This window comes from Sceloporus occidentalis, unplaced genomic scaffold, assembly GCF_023333645.1.
Source record: "Sceloporus occidentalis isolate IW3139 unplaced genomic scaffold, rSceOcc1.0.p SCAF_136, whole genome shotgun sequence".
Taxonomy (NCBI): Eukaryota; Metazoa; Chordata; class Lepidosauria; order Squamata; family Phrynosomatidae; genus Sceloporus; species Sceloporus occidentalis.
This window is the reverse complement of record NW_028317116.1, coordinates 1,618,466-1,643,824: the sequence shown is the minus strand read 5'-3', so window position 1 is coordinate 1,643,824 and position 25,359 is coordinate 1,618,466. Positions and strand designations below refer to the sequence as shown.

The window sequence follows — 25,359 nt, the reverse complement described above, 5'->3', positions numbered from 1 at the left end:
CCAAAAATTCCAGTTCGCCATTTTTTTGTTGTTTTAATCCCATGAAGTTAATCGGTTCGCGGCGGCGAGGATTATTTACGGTCCACAAAACGCACGTTGATGGCATCGGCCGGGCAGAGCAAGCCGTGAGTTTTTGGGTGGACCGTCTGGGTCTTGGGCGAGACCCTCAACTCGAACTTCTGAAGAACCTGCGGAAATCAGAATAGTGAAAAACGATACATAAAGCTTTTTACTAAACGTTGGTTAATGAAACAAAGTAACCGTCGCCCGGCATGGAACACGGGGGGGGCTCGGTGGGGTTTCACACGGCGTAGACTTCACCTGGATAAGCGCCAGATGGATCTCCAGCTCCGCTACCCTCCGTCCAATGCAGCTGCGGATCCCGTATCCAAACGGGATGGAGCCGAAGTTATCGACCCGGTCTAACTTTCCGTGCCTCAACCAGCGCTCCGGCCTGAAGTCCTCCGGAGCCGAAAAATAATCATCTTCGTAGGACGTGGAATAATGGCAGAGAGCCAGCTGGGTCTGGAACATACAACAGGGGACCATGTCTAGATAGTCTATTAATTAAACGCCCAGAACCAGGGGTTCAGAACCCAGGAATCAGAAAAATGTACAAAGTCTAACCTCAATTAAAAAAATTATATATTTTTTTTTTAATATAATTTTTTTTTTTTGGTGGGAACATTTGATAGAAATGATAAAAAACTGATAATTAAAATTAGGGTGGGGGTGTAATTATATATATATATATATATATATATATATATATATATATATATATATATATATAATTTTTTTAGTGGCCATGGGCTGCAAATAAGGCCGAAAAGCCAAACGGTAATGCTAACAATTGGAAAAAGAAAAAAAACAAAAAAAAACCCACAATACAACAAAGTTTTGATCATCTGTGTAACAAACAAAATAAATAAAAACATAAAACCAAGTCTCACCCCTTTGGGAATTAAGTATCCTCCCAGGATCAGGTCGTCTTGTGTAACTCTTCCATTTCCTGGCAGCACCGGGAATAACCTGCAAATAAAAAAAATAAAACACGTTATTTCCGCAGCCTGGACGCGTTTCGCTTTATTACGGCATTCGATAAGACGGCTCGGTGGAACTCAGAAATATTAACAGATGTTTAGCAATCAAGATCTAAATTGCCGCTTCTGGAATAATCTTCTTTCCAACTGCTGTCCCGCTGCCTGCACACAGCTGTAGCGTCGTTGATGACACCCCGTTACCCCCGTTACCGGGGCACAAGAACCCGAAGCTACCCCCTCACCTCAAGGTTTCCTTTAAGACAGCCCTCACTAACGGCATCTTTGGGACGTCTTCTGCAACAGGAACCACGTCTTTCCCCCAAGTTCTCGACGATCTCCGCGTAGACGTCTCGTTGGACTTTGGGACTTTTGGCCAGCAGGTAGGTCGCCCAAGATAACGTGAAGGAGGTCTGGAGAGACAGAAGGATGTTCGCTATACAGAGGTAGGGGGTAGAAAGGTCGGTGCTTAAAAGGCAACGGGTGATGAAATTTATTAATACATTAATTTCAATACAAAAAGTTAAATAATTCTAAGAGGTAAAGTTAGTAAATACTGAGTTTTTTGGCACAACAAAAAAAAACCAAAAACCTGAAAATAGGAAAATTGTTGAGAAAATTTACTGAATTAGGTAAGATTTAGGTGTCTGCATTGTGTTACGATGAACACAAAAAAATCTCCAATAAATCCCAAAAACGCAGAATAGCATTTGACGGGTTTTCTCCACAGCAGATTTTTCTCTTTATTCAATTTAAATATATTTTTAAGTGTTTTTTTAATTAAAAGTTACCGTGTCGACCCCGGCCAGCAGCATCTCAGTCATATTGGCGTAGATCTCCTCCATGGAGAGCGCTTTACTCCTCAGCAGACACGTTAGAAGCCCGCCGTGAACGTCTTCTCCCGAGCGGAGCGAGGACTCGATCTCCTTCAGCCGGTTGTCGACGTGTATCTGACCTGAGTGACCAAAAACACACAGTCTCTTAGTAAAGAGATTTCCCTCCGTGGGGTTTTAAACTCCGCGGCAGTCGCGTGTTCCTCGAAGACGCCGGCAGATCGGTAACGGGGGGGCTCCTTACTGAACTTGAAGAGTCCGTCCCACGATCGGCAGAACTCTCTCCACGGTTTGGGGATGAAGGGGTCTCAGCCACTTGGGAATGGCTCCCGGCGTACATCGTGGGTTTTAAACATGCTGAACATTAGCTCCAGGGCTTCGATGTACTCCAGGGTCCGCTTCGGGACCTCATTGTCCAGACATCCCAAGCGGCACTCGTACAGGATCGTGGCGACAGCTTAAAAAAAAAAATAAAAAAAAAAAATCAGGGACAGGAAGGAGTTAAAACAGAATTGGAGGGGGGGGGGGGGGGGGATATTCATATTTTAATAAATAGATAAAAATGACCATTCACACCATCCCATTACCCACCATGGGTACATTTTTTTAAACCTATGAGATTATAAATTAAAAAAAAAAAAAGGTCACACTGGGATTTATTCACTAAAATGGTCGATTTGCAGGAAAGTACAAGTAATGTAAACTGCTGCTGACAGTGGAAATCCCGATGCGATTGTCACGGCGTCGCTCTGTATGACATCATCTCCGAGTCACTGACCTTCCATGGAGTATTTGAAGTAAAAGGTCGTTGACGTTGGTCCACGGTCTCGTCGCCCTCTTGGGTTCTCAGGATGAGAATTCTTTTTAATGAGGTCGCGGATCACGTCGTTCATTCCCTCCGGAGTAGATGGCCACGTCCCTCGGCTTGAGGATTTTTTTGTCGCAGGACACTCCTCATCGAGAGCCACTTCTCCCCCCTCCCTGGGTGTAACGGGGAGAGAGCAGACATTACCGTGGGCAGCCAGAGAGAGGCGCCAGAGGGGGCAAATTAACTGCATTCTACCCCTGCCATCATACATTCAGTGAATCACTTGAACGCGTAAAAGCCCCAGGAGGGGAAAAAACCCCCCCTGCATAAAATTCTGTATATTCTTACATAAGAAACCAGGAAACCCCTAGGGTGGCTGAGCAGGAAGCGGCGGGAGCCGGCAGCGTGCGCACAGACGGAAGAACTAACAGCAGCCCATTGGATACTCACGCGGATATAAGGCCGGTAGATCTGCCCCCGCAGGTCTCGGTACTCGTGCCAGGACTCCATGTTGGCTCTCTGGGGGGGCTTCTCTCTCCTCCGCACGGAAGCACCTGCGCGATCATGTCTCTGTCAGCGATGGAGACCACAAACTGGGGCCCGAAGTGGGACTTGAAGATCTGGCCGTACTCACTGACGTGCTTCCTCTGGTTAAGAAAAACCCCCCCAAAAAAATATTCAGCCAATGAGAACCAAGAGTATAAAGAACATTTACCCCTCGGAGACTTTAAAATAAATTATACTATATTATTAAATAAATAAATTAAAATAAAAAAAATAAAAAACACTACACGGCAAAGCCTTTAAATGGGGGGGGGGCAAAACAATGTCAGAATTTGGAAATAAAACCCTTTAAGGGGGTATTTTAGAGTTTTTTTTATTACACTCCAAATACCCCATCAGTCCGGCACATTGATTGTGAGTTACTTGTAGAGCAACGCACAGCCAGCAGAGGGCGCTCACACTCCAGGTAACAGCATCAGCTGCACGCTTCAGCGTGGTTCAAACAGACAAATAATCCACTCAGATCTGGGGTTTTACGCTTTTGTCCAAAAAAAAGTAGCCAATTAAAAACAATTATATATAAAGTTTTCTTTTAATCGGCTTTTTCTGCTGCTACGGAGCTAAAACCCACCCTTTTTCTCATGTAACGCAACGATAGACTCATTAAGTGGATCTCATGGTCTAACCCCCCCCCACCACCACCACCCCACCCCCACACACACCAAGGAGGCAATTAATAAAAGCCGGGCCATTCCACGTAGATATGAAAGTCTCCGCATAGTCTTGTTTTTTGGTGGATTTTATTCCTTTTTGGGGTCATCAAGACATCGAGGGGTCAGCAGGTTCTAGAGCAGGGCCCGGCGCACCTGAGGTTTTGGGCACAAAGTTGCCCTTTTGACTTTGAAAAGCTCAGTAGTTATATATAGCGCCATCATATTCCGCAGCGCTGTACAATGAGTAGTTGGTCCTGATGGATGCCCCAGCGGCCCCCGTTCTCATAATTCAAGAATTTTAAACGAGCAGAAGATTTGAGTCGGTCCGGATGATCTTGTTGGTCGTGCAGATGGATTAGGATGATGGCTGAGAGCGTTAGGATATTTATGCTTCTCGGAAAAGGTGGGTTTTCAGAGTTTTTGAAAGTTGCGTACGAGGGATGCGATAGCCGGCATCCGCCACCCCCGCCGGGGTGTAAATTAAAACTTACCGCCAGCCAGCTCGGCAAACCTCGGAAGTCCCACGTACACATGCAGAAAGTGCTCCCATTCGTTTCTATGGAAGTGTGTTCCTGCCACTGATTGGCTGCTTCAATTAGTGGTGAATAGAGCAGAGGAGGCTGGGAGCTGCAGCTTCTCCCCCAAGGCGAGTGCTTTTTATTGTTCACCTCTCCAGCGAACGTATATTAAAGTCCAGCAGCTTTAAGCCGACACCACTCACATCATGCAAAGGCGGAAAGCTCACACAGTCAGGACGTAGAAGTGTTAAAAAGTAGTGCAGTCACCATAGCAACCAATAAAATGCCCCAGCTGATTCGCAAATACTGCTCTGTGACTTTGGGGGACAACTCCCATCATGCCTGTGCTTAGTGGCAGATGTGGTGGCCAGCAGCTGGATTCCCAGCCACACCCCTCACCTGGTGGGTGGGGCCAGAGCGGAGCTAAACGTGTTGAGGAGCGGCCAGCAAGTAAAGCCGGCCCTAGTGGGAGTGGCCAGTGACTAAAGCCCCCGCCCTGGTTGTATAACTGCCTCCTGGGGCACGTGCAGCTGATAGGATGCCCCTCAAAGGGTTACAGAGCAACCCAATAACCCCTGCACTGCTGCACCCACTGACGGCAAAGCGCTGTATAAATTAACCTCCGCAATGCACTGAAGCCCGATTTGCATGCTGTGTGTAGCGAATAAACATTAACCCCTGCAGGATGGGTGTGGCTGAACCCCCTGCGGCAAGCTCTGCAAACATTAACCCCCTGCGATTCAATTCATACCCTGTTACCCGTTGTCTACAAAATATGACAAACTGCCCCCAGTTACCCCCTTTACTTAGGGACAGACACGGAGCTCAACAGAGCCCCCGGGACAGACTGCCCGTCAGCCTACTGGGGACCCTCTACCAGACCACACCTCCAGGTCATAAAGGGCCCCCCACGGTCAGCTCGCAGGGCCCCCCCCCCCAAGACCCACCCCACCTGCGGTTTTCCCCATCCTTAAGACCCCCAGACCCACCCCCGTGGGGCCCCCAGTACCTGGATCTCATGGATGCGGCTGAACCCGTCCCTCCAGAAGAACTCCAGCAGGTTGGTGAGGGTACCGGGACCCCGGCATGTCCTTCAGCCCCTTCAGCAGGGGGGTCTCCCCGCACTCCCGTTCCGGTGGCCCCCTTGGCCAGCCTCCTCCTGCCACCCTCCACCCTCCTCCCCTGAGGGCCTGGCCAGCAGCCCACATCCCGGGGAGCCGGTGAAGCCCCCCTCCCGCCAGCCCCCCGAGCCGCCCAGCTCCAGAGCCCTGCCTCACGCACTGCCCCCAGGAGAGCCATGTCCAGCCGCGGTGCGTTCTCTCCTCGCTGCACAATGAGCTTCCCTCCGCAGCTGCCTGGCATCAGCTTACACTCCATTATTAAAGCCCCCTCCCCCCTGGCTGGGGCAAGGAGGGGGGGCGGGGGGGCAGACATGGAAATGGGGCCGGAATCAATAGCCTCTTGTGCCTTTCCTTAATCACACGCGGGGGGCAAACCCCCCCCCAACGGGGCATTAGATCTGTAAATACCCCACGCTGGGGCGGTTACACCTCCATCATAGAAAGGCTTTTAGCCGCACAAGGGGGAAGAGGGATGCGTTAACTCTTTAGTTACTTTGTTTCCCTTAAGATTCCAAAGCGCAGCATTGAAGGGAAACATTTGTGGTCTTAGAAGAAAAAAAAAAGTGACTGGTCACTATTGGTTGCCATGGCGATTGCATCACTTTGCACACTTTTATACATAAGGAGCGATTTAAAACCGCTACAGACCAGAATTTTTAGCGCTTGCCCCAAAACAACGCATCTAAACCCAAATTACCAAATCGATGATCCCATTTTTTTTTTAGCACTAAATGCCAACTTTTTATAAACTATTCTTATTTACTATTGGTACAATCACAATTTTCCTGAGTTTTTCTTTTTTTTTTTGCGCATCTTTTCGTCGTTATAAAACAAACGGTAAATTGGGAGAATTGTCGCTGATTTCCTTATAGGAACTTACAAACGTGACTTGATCCTCAGCAATGAGGCAGACGGCAATTGTTAGAAATTCAAAAAGAAACAAATCAAAGTTATTAGTGTCTTTTCTGCAAATATAAAAAATATTGCTTAAAATGCAAAAATTAGGAAAAAATGAAAAAAAAAAAATCACAATAAATTTCTGAATTAGACTGATAACTATCCCCGTTGTACAGCGCTGCGGAATATGATGGCGCCATATAAAAACAATAAATAATAATATTTAATTGTATTATGGCTAGAAACATGCAAGACGTGATATATAGCGCCATCATATTTTGGGGGCTCTAAATCCCACGTACAAGCGCTGTATATATATATATATATATATATATTTATATATATATATATATATATAATATATATATATATATATATTTATTGTTTGGTTTAGTAAAGTCACCAAAGGGTTAAAGCCGTTTCATGCAGCGTTTTTACAAAGTAGCAATTTGGGCAACAGACCGCTGACGTTTTAAAAGACGGACGCGGATTTCTATCACATCATGTTAAATAACTCTAGAAAGTCCCGCTTACATTTTGGAATTCTGGATTTTATCAACAGTTTTAAGAATTTTTTTTTCAAAATATATATATATTTTTTTATATTTCTTAGACTTTTTTTAATATTCTTGAAAAAGATGGAAACACTCGCCGCTGGCAGGTGAAGGGTTAAGAGCGTTCTAATTAAATTCAGTTTCTTGACGTTTTGCCCCTCGTAACCCGTTTGTGGAGCCCACGTCACGTGGCCCCCGTTGCGATGCGAACGTTTCTCATGTCACTTTAGGTTCAGTAAGAGGTCAGCTTTTCAAACACTTTTGTAATTTAGTTTCTTTTTTTCATTTTATTTATTATCGCCTTTAATTAAAATCGCCTGGAATCGGCGACGGGATTTAAATGGCATTTTTTAAATTTAAAAAAAGAAAGAAATTAAAAAAATATACTTTTTCTTTTTTTTTTTTTTTATATTCAGTTATTTAGTATAGTAAATTTGCATTTTAGCATAATTATTAAGTAGGTAAAAATTTTATTTCATAAAACATTGAGCCAGACTTTGAAATAATTGATATTTTGTTATTGCTCTGAAAAAATATAGCATTAGAGAATTAAGAATTTCTATCATATGCTGATGTTACAGATTTTAATTATTTGCGTTTTTTTAATCTTTTTTTTTTTTTTGCTTGTTTTTCTGCGGAATATCAAATAATTTAATAATCTAATAAAAAAATATTGATATAATTTCAGAATTAAATTGTATTTGTATACCATATTCTAATCTTAGTTTTTATAATTAATCTGGAACATGAGCTTTAATTTATTATTATTATTATTGGATCAAAGGGAAGGGTTAAATCTTCTAGAGAAGCCCATAACATAAAGCAGTAGAGCTTAACTAGGGTATTTGTGCCATAATTTAAGTTATTTATTTTTCCCCATAATCTTTGCATTTTTAGCACAATTCTTCCCGTCAGCCTCACTTTATCCTGGGTCAGCGCTTTACCATAATCACCTTAATTTAATTCCTACCACTAAACGCCTTAAAACGCCGAATACGTGATATGCCGTGCTCAAATCATGAACATTTTAAATCTGCCGAAAGCTGGCCTTGTCACCGGTGGCCACGACCAGTCCATCAGATCTCAACGTGGAACCGAACCATTCCATCCCATCGGATCTCAACATGGAACCAGTCCACCTCATCAGATGTCAACATGGAACCGGTCATCTCATCAGGTCTCAACATGGAACCAGTCCATCCCATCAGGTCTCAACATGGAACCAGTCCATCCCATCAGGTCTCAACATGGAACCAGTCCATCCCATCAGGTCTCAACATGGAACCAGTCCATCCCATCGGATCTCAACATGGAACCAGTCCATCCCATTGGATCTCAACATGGAACCAGTCCACCTCATCAGATGTCAACATGGAACCGGTCATCTCATCAGGTCTCAACATGGAACCAGTCCATCCCATCGGATCTCAACATGGAACCAGTCCATCCCATCAGGTCTCAACATGGAACCGGTCCATCCCATCGGATCTCAACATGGAACCGAACCAGTCCAAATCATTAGGAGTCCCACCAGTGCCTAAACCCAGCAGTTACGTTGAAGAAGTAGGCTCTTTCTTGAATTGGTCGCTCCCACATAACCCCCCCCATGTATCTATTGGGTGTTCTATTTTAAGTGTCTCTGTCGCTCTTCGATGTACTGCCCTGTTCTTATTGGTTATCGTTCTGCACTGTGGGTTCAAACTGATTGGTTACCACGCTCCAGGTACTCAATTTCCATTGGTTAGCAATTGAATTCTCTGTGTTCCACTCAATGACACGGTCATAAAGCACGTTCGTCTTCCACATCCTGGCCGGCGAGTTGTGTCTTCCCCGTGACTTGGTTGAGAAGAATCTTTCTGCGGAGGGGTTCTTCCCCAAACGCCCTAACGTTTCAGAAAATACCCAGTTCTACAGGACTGGAAGTGAACATGTTAACGCTTTCCGAAAAGTAAAATACATAGCTGGATACTTTGATTTATATACAATAATTTGAGTATTATTTTGCTATGTGAGAATTTTTTCCTTTTTTGGGGGGGGTTAAAAATGAGATAAACAATGTTACATTACGGCTGATACGTATATAATATAATAATATTCTCTCTTTTGCGATTACCTTAAAGGGATAAAATATGATTTAAAAAATTCTATGCATTCAGCCACAATATATATTTTAATAAACGTGATCGGTTCTAACGCATCAAGAGGTTTACGTTGGTAAAAAAATATTAAAACGTAATTTTAGGAATTTCAGAACACGTGTATTTTTCCAATCGTTCCCAAATCCGTCAAAAAAAGAAAAAAAAATATGTGAAGGAGGCTGGATTGGAAAGATCTGGTTTCATTCAACAGTTTCCAGAACAAATGTCAGCCCGTGATTCATAGGCAGAGAAAGTTGGCATCTAAAGCGAAAATGCCTCAAATATTTGCTCATTCACACTCATCATGTCTGGGTGAGAACATGTAATATTAGACAACATGGCAACCGTACGGCAACCGTGTCCATAACCGAACAAGGAGTCGGTATCTAAAGGTACCTGGGTATTTTTTTTTACAACTCATATATTGTTTTTTATTTAAAATAGATAAAAAGTAATAGTACGGCTTCTGCGAGGGGATGCCTGGAGCCCGGTGACCCGTCCGTCCGGAATCCTCCGCTAAACGGTGTAGAAGGTTTGTGGAGTCCGCGTTCCGGAACGTCCTTATCTATATATCTGACGTACGAGAATTCATGTGAATCACGGCTTCTAGGAATCGCGCCCTTCCAGTTAGATTTTGCGATCGCGTCGGATGCCAAGATCTTGAAAGTCGACTGCCGAGGGATTAAAAGCACAAGAAATATGAGAAGCAGATGACGGGAGAGTCCTGGCGTCCCACGTGAGATACCGGCCAGACCTGGCTCGAGACCGAACTTTTAACCCCTTATGTTCCAGAGATGCAAGTCCTCGGCTTAGCCCCCACTCACACGGTGCATTAAACTATCCTATATTAGCGTTATGGTCACAGACTCTATAATTGTCCTCGTTCTTACTTCTTAAGGTAAACCTGTCACTTCCAACAACGCAGAGCACCTGGGCGGACGACCAGCGTAGGGGGTATTTGCCCCCACCATCACTCAACGTTCCCTGCCCCAACAACTTTTAATCGGGGGCAAATTTCTCCTGCTCTTTATAACATATTGAAACATTTAATAGACAATACAGATTTTTTTTATTCTTTCTAGTCTCTCCCCTTTGATTATTACCCACGGCCAAGGATGATGATAATTACAGGAGGTCCACATAATTATTTGTATTAAATTTTTATTAATTTAAGACAAGAATGCATTTTTTTTAAATGGGGGAGGGGTAAATCAATTAAGAAAGAAAAAAAAAAACTTTGTATATTCCTTTCTGGAATAGTTTTTGTAAATGTATGATATCTACACTTTTGAATAAATAAACGTATTCAAGCAGCAGTAAAAGGAAATTCTGTACATTAGAAAAATGTCGCATCAAACGGCGGATTCTTCTTATACTTTTCCTTTAAGAAACTATAAGCCATGGCTTAGCCATGAAACGTGTCACGTTTTTATACAAGATGAACAGAGTCCCCGGGCTGCGCCGTAATTCCACAGCGATTTATGGAGAGCGTCCGGCGCCGACGGGATGGACAGTACGAGTAATAACGGACTCATTTCCTGAAGCGTTTGAAGAGGGGGTGCACATGCTTGTTTGCAGAACCCTTGTTCCGGGGCACATGGTACTCCATGTAAACCGTATCATCTGCACCCGACATGGAACTCATTGTGCCCACGCGTCGTGCCACCTGCAGGGGGGAAAAATCCCAATAATAAAAAACCACAGAAACTGAAATTGTCCGCAGATCGGCCCCATCCGGCCCCCGTCTAGTCGCCCGTTTCTCCTGCTGTAAAGACTAAAACCTTAATCAGTGGTTGGTCTCGTCTTAGATTCAGGAGCTGTATGTCTATCCCATGCATGTTTAATACCCCTCACTGTTTTACCCTCTACCACTTCTGTTGGGAGGCTGCTCCACTTGTTTTGGTGAAAGTGCTCACCATGGTTGAGAGGAGGAAGGCTCGAACGGGCATGGGTAACACGTTGGCCCAGCTGGTACGCTGGTCAGTAAAGGCAGACAGAGAATACTTACGTGGGTAGAAGATTTGGATCCAAACTCTCCGGCCACCACCTCCTCCTCGGCATCGAGGTCAGAGGCGGCGAGGACCTTCTGAAGAAGTTGCTGCTGATCCTCCCTGGTAGAAAAGGCCAGATCTTCCTCCTCCATCCCTGCGAGTTTTGTGATGACCTAATAAAAAAAATTGATAATTATTTCCCCCTGACAATAATAGATAAAAACAAACTTTAATGTGCAAGTTCTGCTGGAGCAGAAATAAGTCTCGAGAAGTACGACTTCCACTAAATCAAAGAGAATTACCTTAAAGCTGTAGCCCTGATCCACCAGGAACCTCTGCCTTTTGGTGGAATAGGCCATTTCTTGAGTGTCCTGAGACACCAGGGAGTAGAAGAAGGCGTTGTATTCTTCCGCCACCATGCCTTAAGAAACAGAACACAGGGTTAACCTGGGAAGAATGTCGGCGGCCCCCACGACGACCGTAATAACTGCCACCAAAGCATATACCATTTGCCTTCAAAATCCATTTACAAAATGTATTTTTTTTTGGAGGGGGGGGGGATTTCTTTCTGTTACCTTTCTTTGCTCTCAGAACTCTTCCGAGACGCTGGGCCTCCTGTCTCCGAGACCCACCATGCGACGAGATCTGAATGAGCACATTGGCTTCGGGCAAATCGAAGGACGTGTCTCCCACCTAATCGGAGGTAAACAGCGTTAAACAGTCGCTGCGAAACAGCCTACGGAGGTTAAAGCCGTGATTTATCACTCGTCAGACTCTTCACTGCTGTACATTTTGAGCATCGAGATGAAGGTCTAACGTTACGACCGTATCCTGGGGTCCGTCCTTCGGACCATCGGACGGACCCTGCGAGCGTCTTCATCCACCAGGGGCAGACATTTACGCACCTTAGAGATAAAGATCGTGTTGATTTTTGGGTTGTGTTTGAAGTTTTGCAGAATCTGCATTCTCTCCCCTTGAGATGTCGGGCCGTAGATGTAAGGTCTGGGAGAGAAAAAGAATAAATCAGTAATACTGCGTAATGTTAGCTTGTTGTTGTTACTTCTGTAAATCGCGCTTTATTCCGTTCGCTTAATGCTGGGAGATCGCGTAACCAGACCAATTATGATCAGCGGCGGATCAGCAGCTAACTCCCCCAAATCCCATCCTCGGTATTCCCGAATTTGACGTTTCTAATGAGGCTTTTAAAAAAATAATGACTCTAAATTTTGCAGATTAAAAGATCTTTCAGGAAGATTTAGGGGACTGCCTTCAATCTGTCTGAAAGGAGATTAGCGGGATGATGATGGGAACGTTATTAGTCTTTGTTCATTGTTCCGTGTGAGCGGATAAGGAATGAATGCGCCAACTGTGACAAAAGTTCACACTTCCCCATACATCTGGTGACAGCAGCTCGGCTTCCCAGACCTGATCCCCGCTTTCTAAGAAAGTAGCTAGACAGCGGGTTAACTAATTTGGTGCCATTAAGGGGAGCAATATTCTACTCCGACCCCCCGGGTGTAAGGCTTCACTATTCTGTGTTGTTAAAAGAAAAAGGGAAACTTGAGTGTTTCTGCTCAGTTTTCCAGTTTTGGGCTGTTTGGTAGAGAATCTTATATACTGTAATTGCAACCTGCAGAGCCTTACAAACAGTAACAGGACGTCTTGACACAAAAGGAGCGCGCAGCTTTACTGCAAGTACAAGTTAGCATATAAAAGAGATGAAAATATCGGCAACGGCACAAAAAATTTAAAGCAAAATCTTGCTTATTCCTTTCAGAGATCCGTTTGTTTCACCTGCCTAACATTACATCGGCTGTGGGGTTTAGACAATTTATTGCAAATTAACATAAAAAAACAACAAATCAAATTCATAGTTACTTGCAGGCAGAAGAAGCCTTTCCCGTTATATATATTATATATTTTATCGTTGCACAAGGTACAACACACAATACTCTAAATTGGTTTCTTTTCCTATGATTTGATTCTAATAATCACTGGTCAGCTGCTTTTATCTTGCTGGAAGGGCCACAAGGGGGAACAAACCACCCAATCACTCGCACTACACGAGTGTTTGCTTCAGACGCACGGGCAGACTGCGTCGCCATGCGTTTCCATTAGCAACGCAAATCCGCATGCGGACTACACCGACCAAGTTAAAAGCGGTAGCACCAAACTGTCCCGGATCTCTGCCTGTAAGGTAGTTTTGCTCACGGGGGGCTCAGTTCGCACAGAGGGTCCCACCAGGGAGAGGCCTAGTTGCTATTGGGCACCACTTACTTGTTAAGCCTGATGGCGTACTCCTTCAGCGCAAAGACATTGTCCGCAAACACAATGATCTTGTCATTCCTTCTCTCGTGGAACTTAATCAGGAACTGGCACGCTCGGAATTTATTGGGGTTCATGGTGTATAACAGAATGCGCTTCTTTGTTTTGATGGCGACGTATTCTCTGTAGAACTCCGGAGACATCGGGCACCAGACCTGGAGATAAATAAATGCGATGGAATAAAGGAACATGTCGGCTGCCCGGGAGCCAAGCGCGCACTCAGAACGAGAAAGGATTCTTAATGAAGACACAATCCCCTTCATTGCCTTTAGAATACAAGTACTTAATACATGCGCGATTTACCAAGGCAACGGGTTCCTCCGGCCCTCACAGACAAAAAAAATGTCTTAATCACTGCTTTTATGCAGCTACCTGGCAACGTGGGCCAACATTCGCTGGACGTGAGGATGAATGACGCGCCAAGAGAGTTGCGTACGGGAACTAGATGAGGATTTTTACTGCCGTTTGTCAAATTAGTGATTTATTTATTTTAAAGTATTTTCCCTAAACATGCAAATTTATTTTGTTAAAATTGGTCAAAAACTTGGTTGTTGGTTAGAAGTTGATGAAAACGCCGCTAAGATTCTATATAATTCGGGAAAATGTGTTTGCTCTATATTTCATAGGATCCCCAGCGTGAGCAAATCTGACGCTCCCATTGGTTACAACAGGTGTGCCCTCCTGCCAGCAATTGGCTGCATCGAGCGTCCAAAACCGGAGGGAACTGCGGAGAGAGGAGGGAGCATCTAGAGCTAGGGAGCTGCCGAGATTTTTCAGACGGCGTTTTTAAATCCAGAAGTAATATATTGATTATTTTAAAAGGCATTCAAGTTTAACGAAGCCGCGTTTATTTTGCCTTTCTTCTTTAATTAAAATCATAACGGTAAAATATATTATATATCTCCACTGACAAAAGTTAAAGCCGTGACTCGAACTAAATATAACCAGATATTGTGCATAGAATTGTTAAAAACATAAATTCCCGGCAGATTAAATTAATGAAGATAAACATTATTGATCAGGACTGACACACGGACTCCAAACAACGTTTTATCAATCAGACGTATCAAGAAACGGGGAGAGCGACGGCCTCTCCAGGGAACACAAACTACAGGCTAAAGGTGACCCCGGCCATTAAAGCCGGCCTGGTGAAATCAGGAAAGCAAAGAGCTATTTTACCCCCCAACCCCTTTGTGTTTCCTTCCAGCCGTACGCACTTGTCTGGCGCTAATTGAGCAGGAAAACGACAAGCGGATTAAATCACAAGCGGTTTCCAGGTCGCCGGCTGAACCCCTAACAGCCCAGGGTGCAAAAAAAACCCCACGGAATTGTCACAAAATCACTGTTTTGTGCTAAACACTTTTGGTAACAAGTTTCGGCTCGAATCATGTTGTTCATTTTCACTACTAAATTCTTTAATGATTTACTTTTATAGAGCAAAATGAAGCCAACTATATTTCCTTAAGTAATATGTCAAGGTTGTGCTATTTAAATTATTCACTCACCTCTGCGCATTGCACCTTGGCTATGTAGCCATTATTCTGCAGCTCCATCCAGTTGGCTTCATAGAGTTTTGGACCAATCAGGAAATTCAAATCAACGATTTTATCGTCCTCCCTGACGAGCGTCGCCGTGAGACCCAGCTTGCAATGAGCTTGGACTATAGTCAGGACTCTACGGAACATCTTGGCTGAAAGCAAATTAGACCGCGATAACGTTAATGTGTGACGAAGTGCGCACAAATCTCATAATTCATACGCTTTTTGTCATTAACCCTAACATGCCAGGAGCGGCTTTCTCAGTCTCCAAACATCAGAGGAAACGTGTAACCTTTTAACCGGGTGCCTTGAAAGGCTTCATGAGGAAGGTGGGAGAATACAAATCCTTAAAAATGTTTGCTACGTCTATAATCTACAAAATATAATTGCTCAAGAATGAAACAAAAAGGATTTAATTTTTATGTTTTAGATTTTTCACTTTTGAAATCAAATGAACTTAGTTTTTTTACAAACCCCGTAATGTTTTAAAAATGTCTTAAATATTAGACTACATTTTCAATGTCTGTTTGCATGTAATTACCTGGAATGGTGTGCACTTCATCCAGTATCATCAGCCCCCACTCCTGGCTTCGCAGCCAATCCATCACACGCTCGGCCTCCCAGGACCGCTTCGTCGTGTGTCCCAGCATGGAGTACGTACTGATTGCGATGGAGCATCCTATCGGCTTGTCCTTCGCGTCCGACGTGAAGCGGCAGATCTGACTGTCATCGATGGTCGACCACATTTTAAACTGGGCTTTCCACTGTTCTACAGACACAGCAGAGTTTCCAAGGACCAGGCAGCGCTTCCGAACCGTACACGCAGCGGTAACACCGACCAACGACTTTCCGGCACCTACGGGAAAAGGAGGAAACTTAGGTCTGACCTGAACAGCCCTCTTTCCTACCAGGACACTAATATTTTATGTTAAGCATTTGCAATGTGTGTTCTTTTATTTTTTTATTATTATTTATAAGCCCCCCCCCGAGCTATATAAACACTTGCACATAAACCACAGAACATTGTGCATTATATAAACCATTCCTGCATATATCTATCCTTATTAAGCAATTTTACAAACATCTAAATCCATATTCTAATAACAAAAATTCCTTGGATCTCTGCGCATTTTAACTTTTCTTTGGTTGCTTCATTTGTGTCTTCTCTCTAAATATTGAAAATATACCCCAATATTATTTCCTTTGCTATAGTGGCGTGGATAGTCCTCCTCCTCAAAAATGATCAGTTTATTTGCATAGCAGCATATTGCCCCGTGTGTCAGGGTAGGATCCTCACCGCAGGGAAGCACTATGACCCCAGAGCGGGCACGTCCGTTCCCGAACATCTTGCGCAGACTCTTCTCCTGGTACGGGCGCAGGACAGCTGTGGGCTTTAGGTCAATGTTAATGTCAGGATTCATCGTGTCATTTCTGAAGTCGTATTCTGCCAGCAGAGGGTACTCCAGATGAATACATTGCTTCTGAAGATCTTCTATTTTTTCCTTAAAAATAAAGAACGGTTTATGATGCGATCATTCTTTAATTAAAGGCTGCGGCTCACGGAATACATGCCAACAAAAAACGCTACCTGTTTGACCTCAAAGGATACAGTCTGGGTTTCTTCCTCCTCCTCCTCCTCTTTGTCCATTTGTTCATAAAACTCGAACAGGTCAGAAGGCACATCTGGTTTGTCCTGAGACTCAGGATTCTGCGAGGTTGAAGGACCCCCGGCTGTTTCATTTGCTTTGGAAATCTAGATCAAAAGAAAGTGATCAGTCAAGCACGAATAATGGGTAAAAGGTGACGTTATTCGGAACAAACAAAAAGCGCTGACCTTAAAGTTGTCTTTATTAAAGAATAAAAACAGTGGCAGAAAGACGCCAAGCGAAAAAAATCAATCTACATGCGAGTAATAGCAATTAGGAAACAATTACGCAGGAATATGCACCAAAAATATTTACAAATCACTTTATGCATTTGCAGGAGTTTGATAAATTCACCATTTTGTGTTGGTACTCACTAAAAATAATTAACCAGTAACTGATCAACTCAAAAGGTAGGAGATGCATTGGGGAGGACGATTTAAATATTTAAAGTGCCTGAATAGGTACAAGAGACATTTTTGTTGCAGTTATATTACATATAATAAAGGTTGGACAAATTGCATTATGTATTGTGGTGTCAGCAGTTGACAAGCGGTTTATGGATCAGGGCCGGGAAGGTAACAGCGTCAGACTTACCGCAGACTTGCTTGTAAAAGTTTCCGTGATGAGCTCTGTTTCCTCCCCCTCCGCGTTCCGCAGTCTGCAGCTTCGGATTACCAAATCTTGGAGAAGATCCTGAATAACCTCTGGATGTGCGCTCTCCACAAAGTACCTGGAATGGTCCACAAACAGGTACATTTCAGTACACAAGGCTGTAATGCGCAATGATACGGTATGACTGCCCTCGCAGGGGACATGCAACTCGAAATATAATGGGTAAATACACTAAATACAGATCCTAGTATGAAAATAGAGAACACACTTTATGTGTGAGTAGCAATGCTAATACAAAGTGGTGACAAAGTGGTGAAGTTGCCATGGCAACCTGGTGATTGCTTCACTTTGCACTGGAATTCCTATGTATTCATACATGTGACACGGTCTCCATGAAAGGGGGGAGTTTACATTATGGGAAGTTGCTGTAAAGTACCTAAATAACATTGTACACCACAAAATATGGAGTCCACCTGTCACAGGACACCCTCACCTGTTGTGTTTCAAAACAAGCTTCACTTTTCCATAACTGACCGTGCAGAGCTGCAGAAAAACAAGAGGAACACATGTCAGAACGTCAACATGAAATCTGTTTTGATCTGTGGTCATCAGATTTTTTTTTCCTATCACCGAGAGGAATCATTAACAAAAAGCGTCCGTACAGCTAAACTCACCTTAATAAACTGCACGATGCCATCTGGCACACCGGTTTTGCTCAGTTTCTGCAAATACTCGATGATATCGCTGGTCTGCAGCCCCACGCTGACAGCAGCATATAAAGAATAAGCAGTTAGTTTATATTCGTGGACGTGGACGGGTCTGCATACGGGCTCAGAGATGGCTACCAGGAAATCTTGAGCATATTTGTACACGGGAGAGAAGGCTTCGAGGAAGATGTGACCATCAGGGGCCTGACAGGAAGAAAAAAAAGAAAGAAAATCACTGCAAATGACTGAATTGAATTAAATTAACCAAAAATAATAATAAATCTAGATTCCCATATAGGATGCGGTCATGTATAGCTTGTTATGGGAAGTTCTATTATAATGCTGTCTGCTGCATTCAGTAGTTAACCATTCGACATGAAGAGAATCCATCCCAGAATGCTCCCGACCTCCACCTCACCGGCTGCTCATTTAACGGCCGTTTCAATCCTTAAGTGTTTGTTAATGTTTTATAACTAGGGCAGAAACCAGTGGCTGCTCTACCCAAAACCTCACAATCGTTAGGATGAAAGCTTTAATTGCAAATATGTGAAAATAAGTCATAATATGGCACATCGGGGAAGAAAGCCCTGGTTTCAATGTTATTCCTAGTGGAATCCAAACAGGCGATCACTGACTCTACGACACATGGTGGTCTCCAGCAGACTTGTGCAAACGGACCAAAAACTTTAAAATAATTTGTAGTCCCTCCGTTTCTTGCCCCTTTGGTTCGCAGGGTTTTTCCCCATTTGGAAACAATATTAATTGTCACTCACACTCACTCTCAATGTCTTCCCACCTTCTCCACCAATCACTTCAGTGTCCCTGTCTCCTTTCCCACAGCCCCCTTCTTCTCTTGCCCCCTTCTATCTTTTTTCCCAGTGCACTTCTTCACTGTATCAGCTCTGTTATCTAGGTACTTCTCCAAACTGGCAGAGCCTCTGCACACACCCAGGAGAGACTGTCTCCATGTTGCACGCCGTGTCTCTGCACTTTGTATGGAAACATTCCTAGAGGCCAGGATATTGCAGACGGATTTGCGGACAAAGTACATAAACTCTGTCAATAGAACAAGAGGCGGAGCTGCGGGAAAGGAGACGAGGAAGGGATCAGCAGGCAGGAGAGTGTGAATGAGAGAGTGAGTGAGAGAATGAGAGAGTGAGTGAGAACATGAGAGCAACAAAAATTCGGAGACCTCTGCTTCATTGCGTTTCTCATCACTTTTAGGGACATTAGTAAGGAACTGTCAAATTTCGTTAAAGTCTGAAAACACAAGTCTAACATCCAGTGTGCGGCCTGAAAACTCCTGCAACACACCATGTCAACAAGGCTTTCTGTGATTTTAGGTGAGAATCCAACACATACCACCCACAGTGGCCGGGACGCATGGTCTGCCTTAAGGGGCATTTGCAGTCTGTAATCCTTGGCTCCATATTCATCGTGCTTGGTGCCATCTTCATCCACCTGCTTGCCTGCAGCAGAAGGAACGGCTTCTTGGTATTCGCCGCCTGGGCCCTCATCCTCTTCATCCTCTTCATCATCATAATGACGCTTCTTGGACTTCTTCTTGTCTGTAAGATAATAAATACGCAAATTACATCTGAAGCTAAAACAAAATATACTTCTTACGAGACCGCTGACATTCAGATGTATGTTTTATGGTACGGTGATCTAATCCCGTTTCAAGAGTCCCCTAACAGACGTCCTGAAAATGTCCCGAAAACCGAGTATTTGGGTCCCCAGAACTGCTGTTAATCCTTAAAATAAAGTAATGATTCCAAGGAATCATTATCTGTTGCCTTAAGCGCCATCGAGGTTCTCAGCACAACGTGTATGATACTAAGTGTATGATAAAATAAGTGTTTTACACAGCAAAAATTTTTAGAAACTAAACCCAACGTGTTCCTACAACCATCTGATTTTTAGATTGTAAGCTCACACGAGCAGGGCCATCGCCTCTCCTGTACCAGCGTGACTTAATGCTTTATCTTACTGCTAATTTGTATATTGTGAATTAAAACGCTATCGATTCCACCGTCTGCTATCATAATAAAGCTACAAACTCTATAAATAATGCGACGTAAGCTTTAAGGAAGCCCCACGCTCTCTGTTTAGAGCATTTCATGTTTTATTCCTGGCAGCATAAAAACACTATATTAATTCTGGCCAGAATACAGATTGAATTCACTGCCACAGCAAAGCATTGAAGTAAAAATTGATAAATATTAATATTTAAGAGGCACAACCCCTTCAATAGCAAGGTCCTGGTAGTCTTAGAAACTTGCACTCTAACTGCACGACTTGGCTCCCAGCAGACTGCAGCGTAATACCCCACACACCCCCACCACTAATACCCCGTGACAGTACGCCACCTGTGCCCTCATGGGGTAAAGCTGAGGGGGCTGTTTACTCACCCCTGTCCGACTTGTCTTTCCTTCCCATGTCGCAGCGTCTCTACGCCACAGCAGCTCAGCCTGAAGCGATCACTTCCTGTTGCTTCTCTCGCTTCCGGTCTCTGCTACGAGTACACAGAAGGGACAATTAATGATTCGCGTGTTCGAGAGCGCCCTCTGGCGGCTGCTGGGAAAGGCGTTATCTGCGCTGACATCGTACGGTTCCGGCCTCAGGAGGGTTATAAAGAGGGCAGTTAATTCACGGGGCAAGGAGGGAGGAGGGCAGCAGAGGGGACTTTTAAACGATACGTAGGTTTTGCAAATCAGCTGAAAACGGCGCCCCTGACCACAGGCAGAGACTTGGCAATCAGCTGATTACAGTGAGGGGGCCCCTAATATTGCTGTTTACTACTTAGATTGGAATTATCTGCAGTCATTGATAACGCCATACAGATCCCACTAGCAAGGCGTTGCAGATCTGGAGCGCCCCGATATTTTGTGCAACTACCACACAGGGGGAGAACTGGCAGCAGTTAAAGGACCCAGTCAGGGTGTAAATGCTGCTTTAAGTCCTTGCTGTTCTGAGCAGTAAATCTCAAGGTGGTGCCGGTCTTGGCGTGCGAACCGTATCCGTTACGCTTCCCATGGGCGGCTCTCTAGACATGATCCAAAAGAATTTAAAATTTAAAAATTACTGTATTTTAGTGTAAGTTGTCAGGCTGGAAGAATTTTTATTGGCTAGACTAACGAATCACAAAATACATGCTAAAAATCTAAAATGTAGCAAAATAAGAATTGGACGAGTAACTTCATTCCCTTGAAAACAAAAATAGAATTTAAATAAATGCACAAATCAGAATAAAGAGACGCCACGCAGTTATTGGCTTTTAAGGTTGTATCGTACCAATGCATATTTTAATATCAAATCTACAAACACATTTGAAACCATTGGAAAAAAAAAACCAAAAAAAAAATAAAATAAAAATATTTTCTGAATCTCAGCCAGCTGAAGATATAGACATCTAGAAAATTATCTCTCAGATATTATATATATATATACGTATCTTTCATTCTAAATAAACAATGTGCCGATAGAAAAACAAAAGGTTCTGAAGAATACAGAAATACAGAAATTAAGGGGCAAATCAGGCAGATTATGGATCGTTGTGGTCGACAGTTAGGATTCTATATCACATTTCTCTTAAAAAAAAAAAAAAAAAAAAGTAAAAATTTACAGAATTCCAATCAATGTTTTGTACACAAAAAAAAAAAAAAAAAATATTTAAAATAAAACAATAAATTAAAATAATAAAAAAATAAAAATCTCACAATTTCTAAGCAAATAAACGGAAATGCTTTTTTTTTAATTGCCCGTAGATGTCATTAGTTTAGTACGTACCATGAAATTTTGTGTACAATACAGAAAAATCTCAATTCGAGTATTAACGTAATAAGGAACTTAAAGAACGTTCTAGAATTCTCTGCGCGTGGGTATTCCGGACAGACGTGTTGTATGCCGTTACCTTTACGGTGCTCGTGTACCTGTAACCGCATGCCCTGCACGATGCATAGTAAAATCAGACGGCATTCGAGGACTCTCAGCAGAGTGAGTATGTATTGTGTTTGACCGATGCAGCCCTCCAGCTCCGGGTCTGCCGCTCATGATACAAAGTTAAGTCCTGACAACAAATAATCTCGTGGCGGCTTTACAGATACATTTCATTGTGAATTCAGTATCCGAGACGTATCGCAAGTCTCTTCTGAATTCCACGCCAGAGATATATTTCTCGTAGGTAATCGAATAGAAATTCTTGCATAGATTTGTACAGCGCTACAGAGTCTGCGGGCGCTCTGTAAATAAAATGTGATTTAATGTAACGTAATTACAATGGAAAAAACGAGGGGGAAAACCAGTGATACGTTTTATCGCAGATACTGAATCCGGGACAATCCATTTCATGTTTTATGGATACATTGATTACCAGGAATCGAATTCAGCCGTGATTGGCTAGCCACGTTTACCCGGAAGTATCGAACTATCCGAGATGTCTAACCCTCCTCGTACGCTTAGGGCACCGAAGCATCATATGCCGCTCATAAAACACGCTACAGCAGAATAATACCCCCCCTGTCTATGGTAGGTGAGTAAATATGATGTATTTCTGCCTTTTCTGGCATTAACCCCTAAAAGTTATTTCTGGGTTTAGGTACCTGGGGCAAGAAGAAAGGGCAGAACCCGGCTGCTGCTTAAAAAGTCTCCGCTAAACAGGGGTTAATTCCCCTGAAGGGCCACACTGTCCCCCACTAGGTGCTGGAAAGTAAAGACAGACGTATATAACGCTGACAGACGTATCGCTCAAAACGAAACCTCAAAATATTTACAGAAAATGGTTTAAAAAAAAAATAAAATACGCTGTACATTAAGGAATCCTACAAATGCCACCCAAACATTTACAATCAGGTGAGAAATATTACAAATTTCCCAACGTTCAAAAGTTTGGGGGTCGCTTAGAAATTGCCTAGTTTTTGAAAGAAAAGCACATTTCCTCGTTTTCCAGGAAAACGGCTCCGAGACCCAAAACTTTTGAACAGGAGATGGCTTTGGGTGAGAAGTGGGATATTGTAATAAAACAATCTGCAGAAAGAGGAAATTAATAATCAAAAATAACAACGGTTCTCGATTTAACACGAAGCACCAAAATGTAAAAAAAAAGCCAATATGAACCCAATATTTGGCAAACGCACAATTTCTTGATTTCTATAAACCCTTTTTAAGCTTTGCTGGAGCCTCTCTCTCTCCTGCGGCAGATTCTGGTTCAGAAATACGAGAGACAATCATTTCATTCACACAAAGCGTTTTAGCCGTAGAACGTTGATCCCTTCATCGTAGAACAGATTGTGGGTTTCAGAGGCCATCGAGGTCTCTTCTTCATTTTATTCATGTTATACCCCCAAACCGGATAGCTCATCTCTATAGAGTAACCAACAGCCGCGGCGAGATACTTCCAATAAAAGTATCAAGTCCACTAAATACGCTCCGTACCCACGGATGAAAGGCTGCCACAAAAAAATCCACAATCCCACGAACCCAAAGTGAATGAAATCAGTAGAAAATTAGGAAACCATAATCTAAAACAAAGATTAAAGTTAAAAAAAAATACAAAATTTACAGACTTATTTACAGCTACTGTAGGGAATTCCCGCTGTTCAGCAAACCCAATTTAATTCAATAAAATAACCCAAAATCTCCTAAAATGAGCAGAACATCCACTAAAATGTTGGCAAGGGCTGCACAAAACCGACCAGACGGCCGGGGGTTAAACCCACGGCCACCAAACGGCTACGAAACGCTTTTATTATCCTATGCGTTTTGCAACGTAATCAAGTAAATATTAATGCTACAAACGGGTCAAACATCCTTTTACCCACAAATGCGGAAAAAACAGAAACAACGAGTCCGACAATAACGAGCAGAAAAATGCTTTTACGTAAAAAAACTGTCTTTGGCGTTTAGATAAAAACACGAGAAAGAAACCTAAAGCGGGCGACGTTTCCGTAAAGATCAGCTTCCCGTCACTGAGCGGAACCCAGCAGAACCGAGCGGAACCCAGCAGAGCAGAGGGGTTTATTCCCACTGCATATCATCAAGAGACAGCCACAGCCTTTATTTCCCTTAGACGGCCCTGTATAATGTATAGTTAAATAAGTGAGATTTGGGAAATCTCCCTACATCAACTATACATTATACAGGGGCTGGCTCGTTGATTTATCTTTACATTATACAGGGGGCCGGCTCGCTGGTTTATCTATACATCATACAGGGGGCCGGTCACTGATTTAACTATACATTATACAGGGGGCCGGCTCTCTGATTTACCTATACATTATACAGGGGGCCGGCCACTTATTTAACTATACATTTTACAGGGGGCCGGCTCACTTATTTAACTATACATTTTACAGGGGGCTGGCTCACTGATTTAACTAAACATTATACAGGGGCTGATCACTGATTTAACTATACATTATACTGAGCGCCGGCTTGCTGATTTATCTATACACTACACAGGGGGCCGGCTCGCTGATTTAACTATACATTATACAGGGCATCTCACTGATTTAACTATACATTATACAGGGCAACTCTGTATGTTGGACACCGGCCAGGAGGAAAATTATCGATTTGGGGTAGAATAATAATAATAAAAAAAAATACCCAGTGATAGAATTTGTGATAAAAAAAAAGTCTTTGAGAATCACTCACAATATATTCCGGGTAAAAGCTGCCAAAGCATCATCTTACATTATAATAAATAACGAACTAAAACCAATAAAACTGCTAATCTTTTACGTCCGCCTGCGCCGCCGACACATTTTAAGGCGCATGTAAGAGTCGCACCCCATGGCCGCCCGCATTATATGTAATTTTACAGAAATTACACGTTAAGCGCGTCGCTTATTCTTAGGCTCGTCGCCAGATTAAAATTTATGGATGACGCCAAAAAACTGCTTTTTACAAATACTGAACGTTTGGACAGTAAAATTTACAAATATATTAAGCACGAAGTAAAAAAAAAAACATATATATATTAATCAGCGAACGCCGCCCAGTATTTGTTTGCCGCTTTCTTACAATTCTGTGGAAAAAAAATGTTTTTGTGATGGGAAAAATGGACCCAAGGACAAACAAAATTTAGAAACATTACTTAAGATCTCTCTTGCTGTAAGTTCCCCCTTTTTATCAATCTTCTACAGTATCGTATGATTAGCAGACAATAAGAACTGTCATTTCCGCGCTAACAATAAAATGTTGTTTCACCTAAAATGCCCGGTTACTACAAAGCGAACTTTTTAAATCTATGAAAAATCACACCGTTTTATTCCGGCCGCGGCCGACTAAGCCTTCTGGTCCAATCCGGCTCCAAGTAGGGCCACTGCTCAATGGGCGATCACAGGTCTCCCCAAACGGCCCATTAACACTACGGGGGTCCGTGCCGTGTCGGACGCTCCCGGGACTCAAGAGC

At 43.2% G+C, this 25,359-nt stretch overlaps 1 protein-coding gene and 1 pseudogene across 2 annotated transcripts; both read right to left on the bottom strand.

Annotated features, from left to right (window-relative positions):
• Nucleotides 1–71: 71 nt before the first annotated feature.
• On the bottom strand, nt 72–5,491 carry LOC149281306 (cytochrome P450 27C1-like; annotated as a pseudogene).
• Nucleotides 5,492–10,657: 5,166 nt separating this feature from the next.
• Nucleotides 10,658–20,384, bottom strand: LOC149281305 (general transcription and DNA repair factor IIH helicase/translocase subunit XPB). 2 transcript variants are annotated; one of them, XM_089499453.1, is made up of 16 exons: nt 20,357–20,384; nt 19,308–19,513; nt 18,631–18,650; nt 17,913–18,180; nt 17,732–17,781; nt 17,221–17,356; nt 16,569–16,733; nt 16,278–16,482; nt 15,522–15,836; nt 14,948–15,132; nt 13,395–13,597; nt 12,023–12,119; nt 11,693–11,810; nt 11,420–11,538; nt 11,135–11,290; nt 10,658–10,792 (listed from the first exon to the last, which is right to left on the bottom strand). In XM_089499453.1, the coding sequence occupies exons 1-16, from the start codon at nt 20,382–20,384 to the stop codon at nt 10,658–10,660; spliced, it is 2,406 nt and encodes an 801-aa protein (XP_089355579.1). The 2 variants fall into 2 exon arrangements, with proteins under 2 accessions (XP_089355579.1, XP_089355580.1); XM_089499454.1 differs by lacking the exon at nt 18,631–18,650 and having other exon boundaries at nt 17,913–18,149.
• Between the last annotated feature and the right edge of the window lie 4,975 nt (nt 20,385–25,359).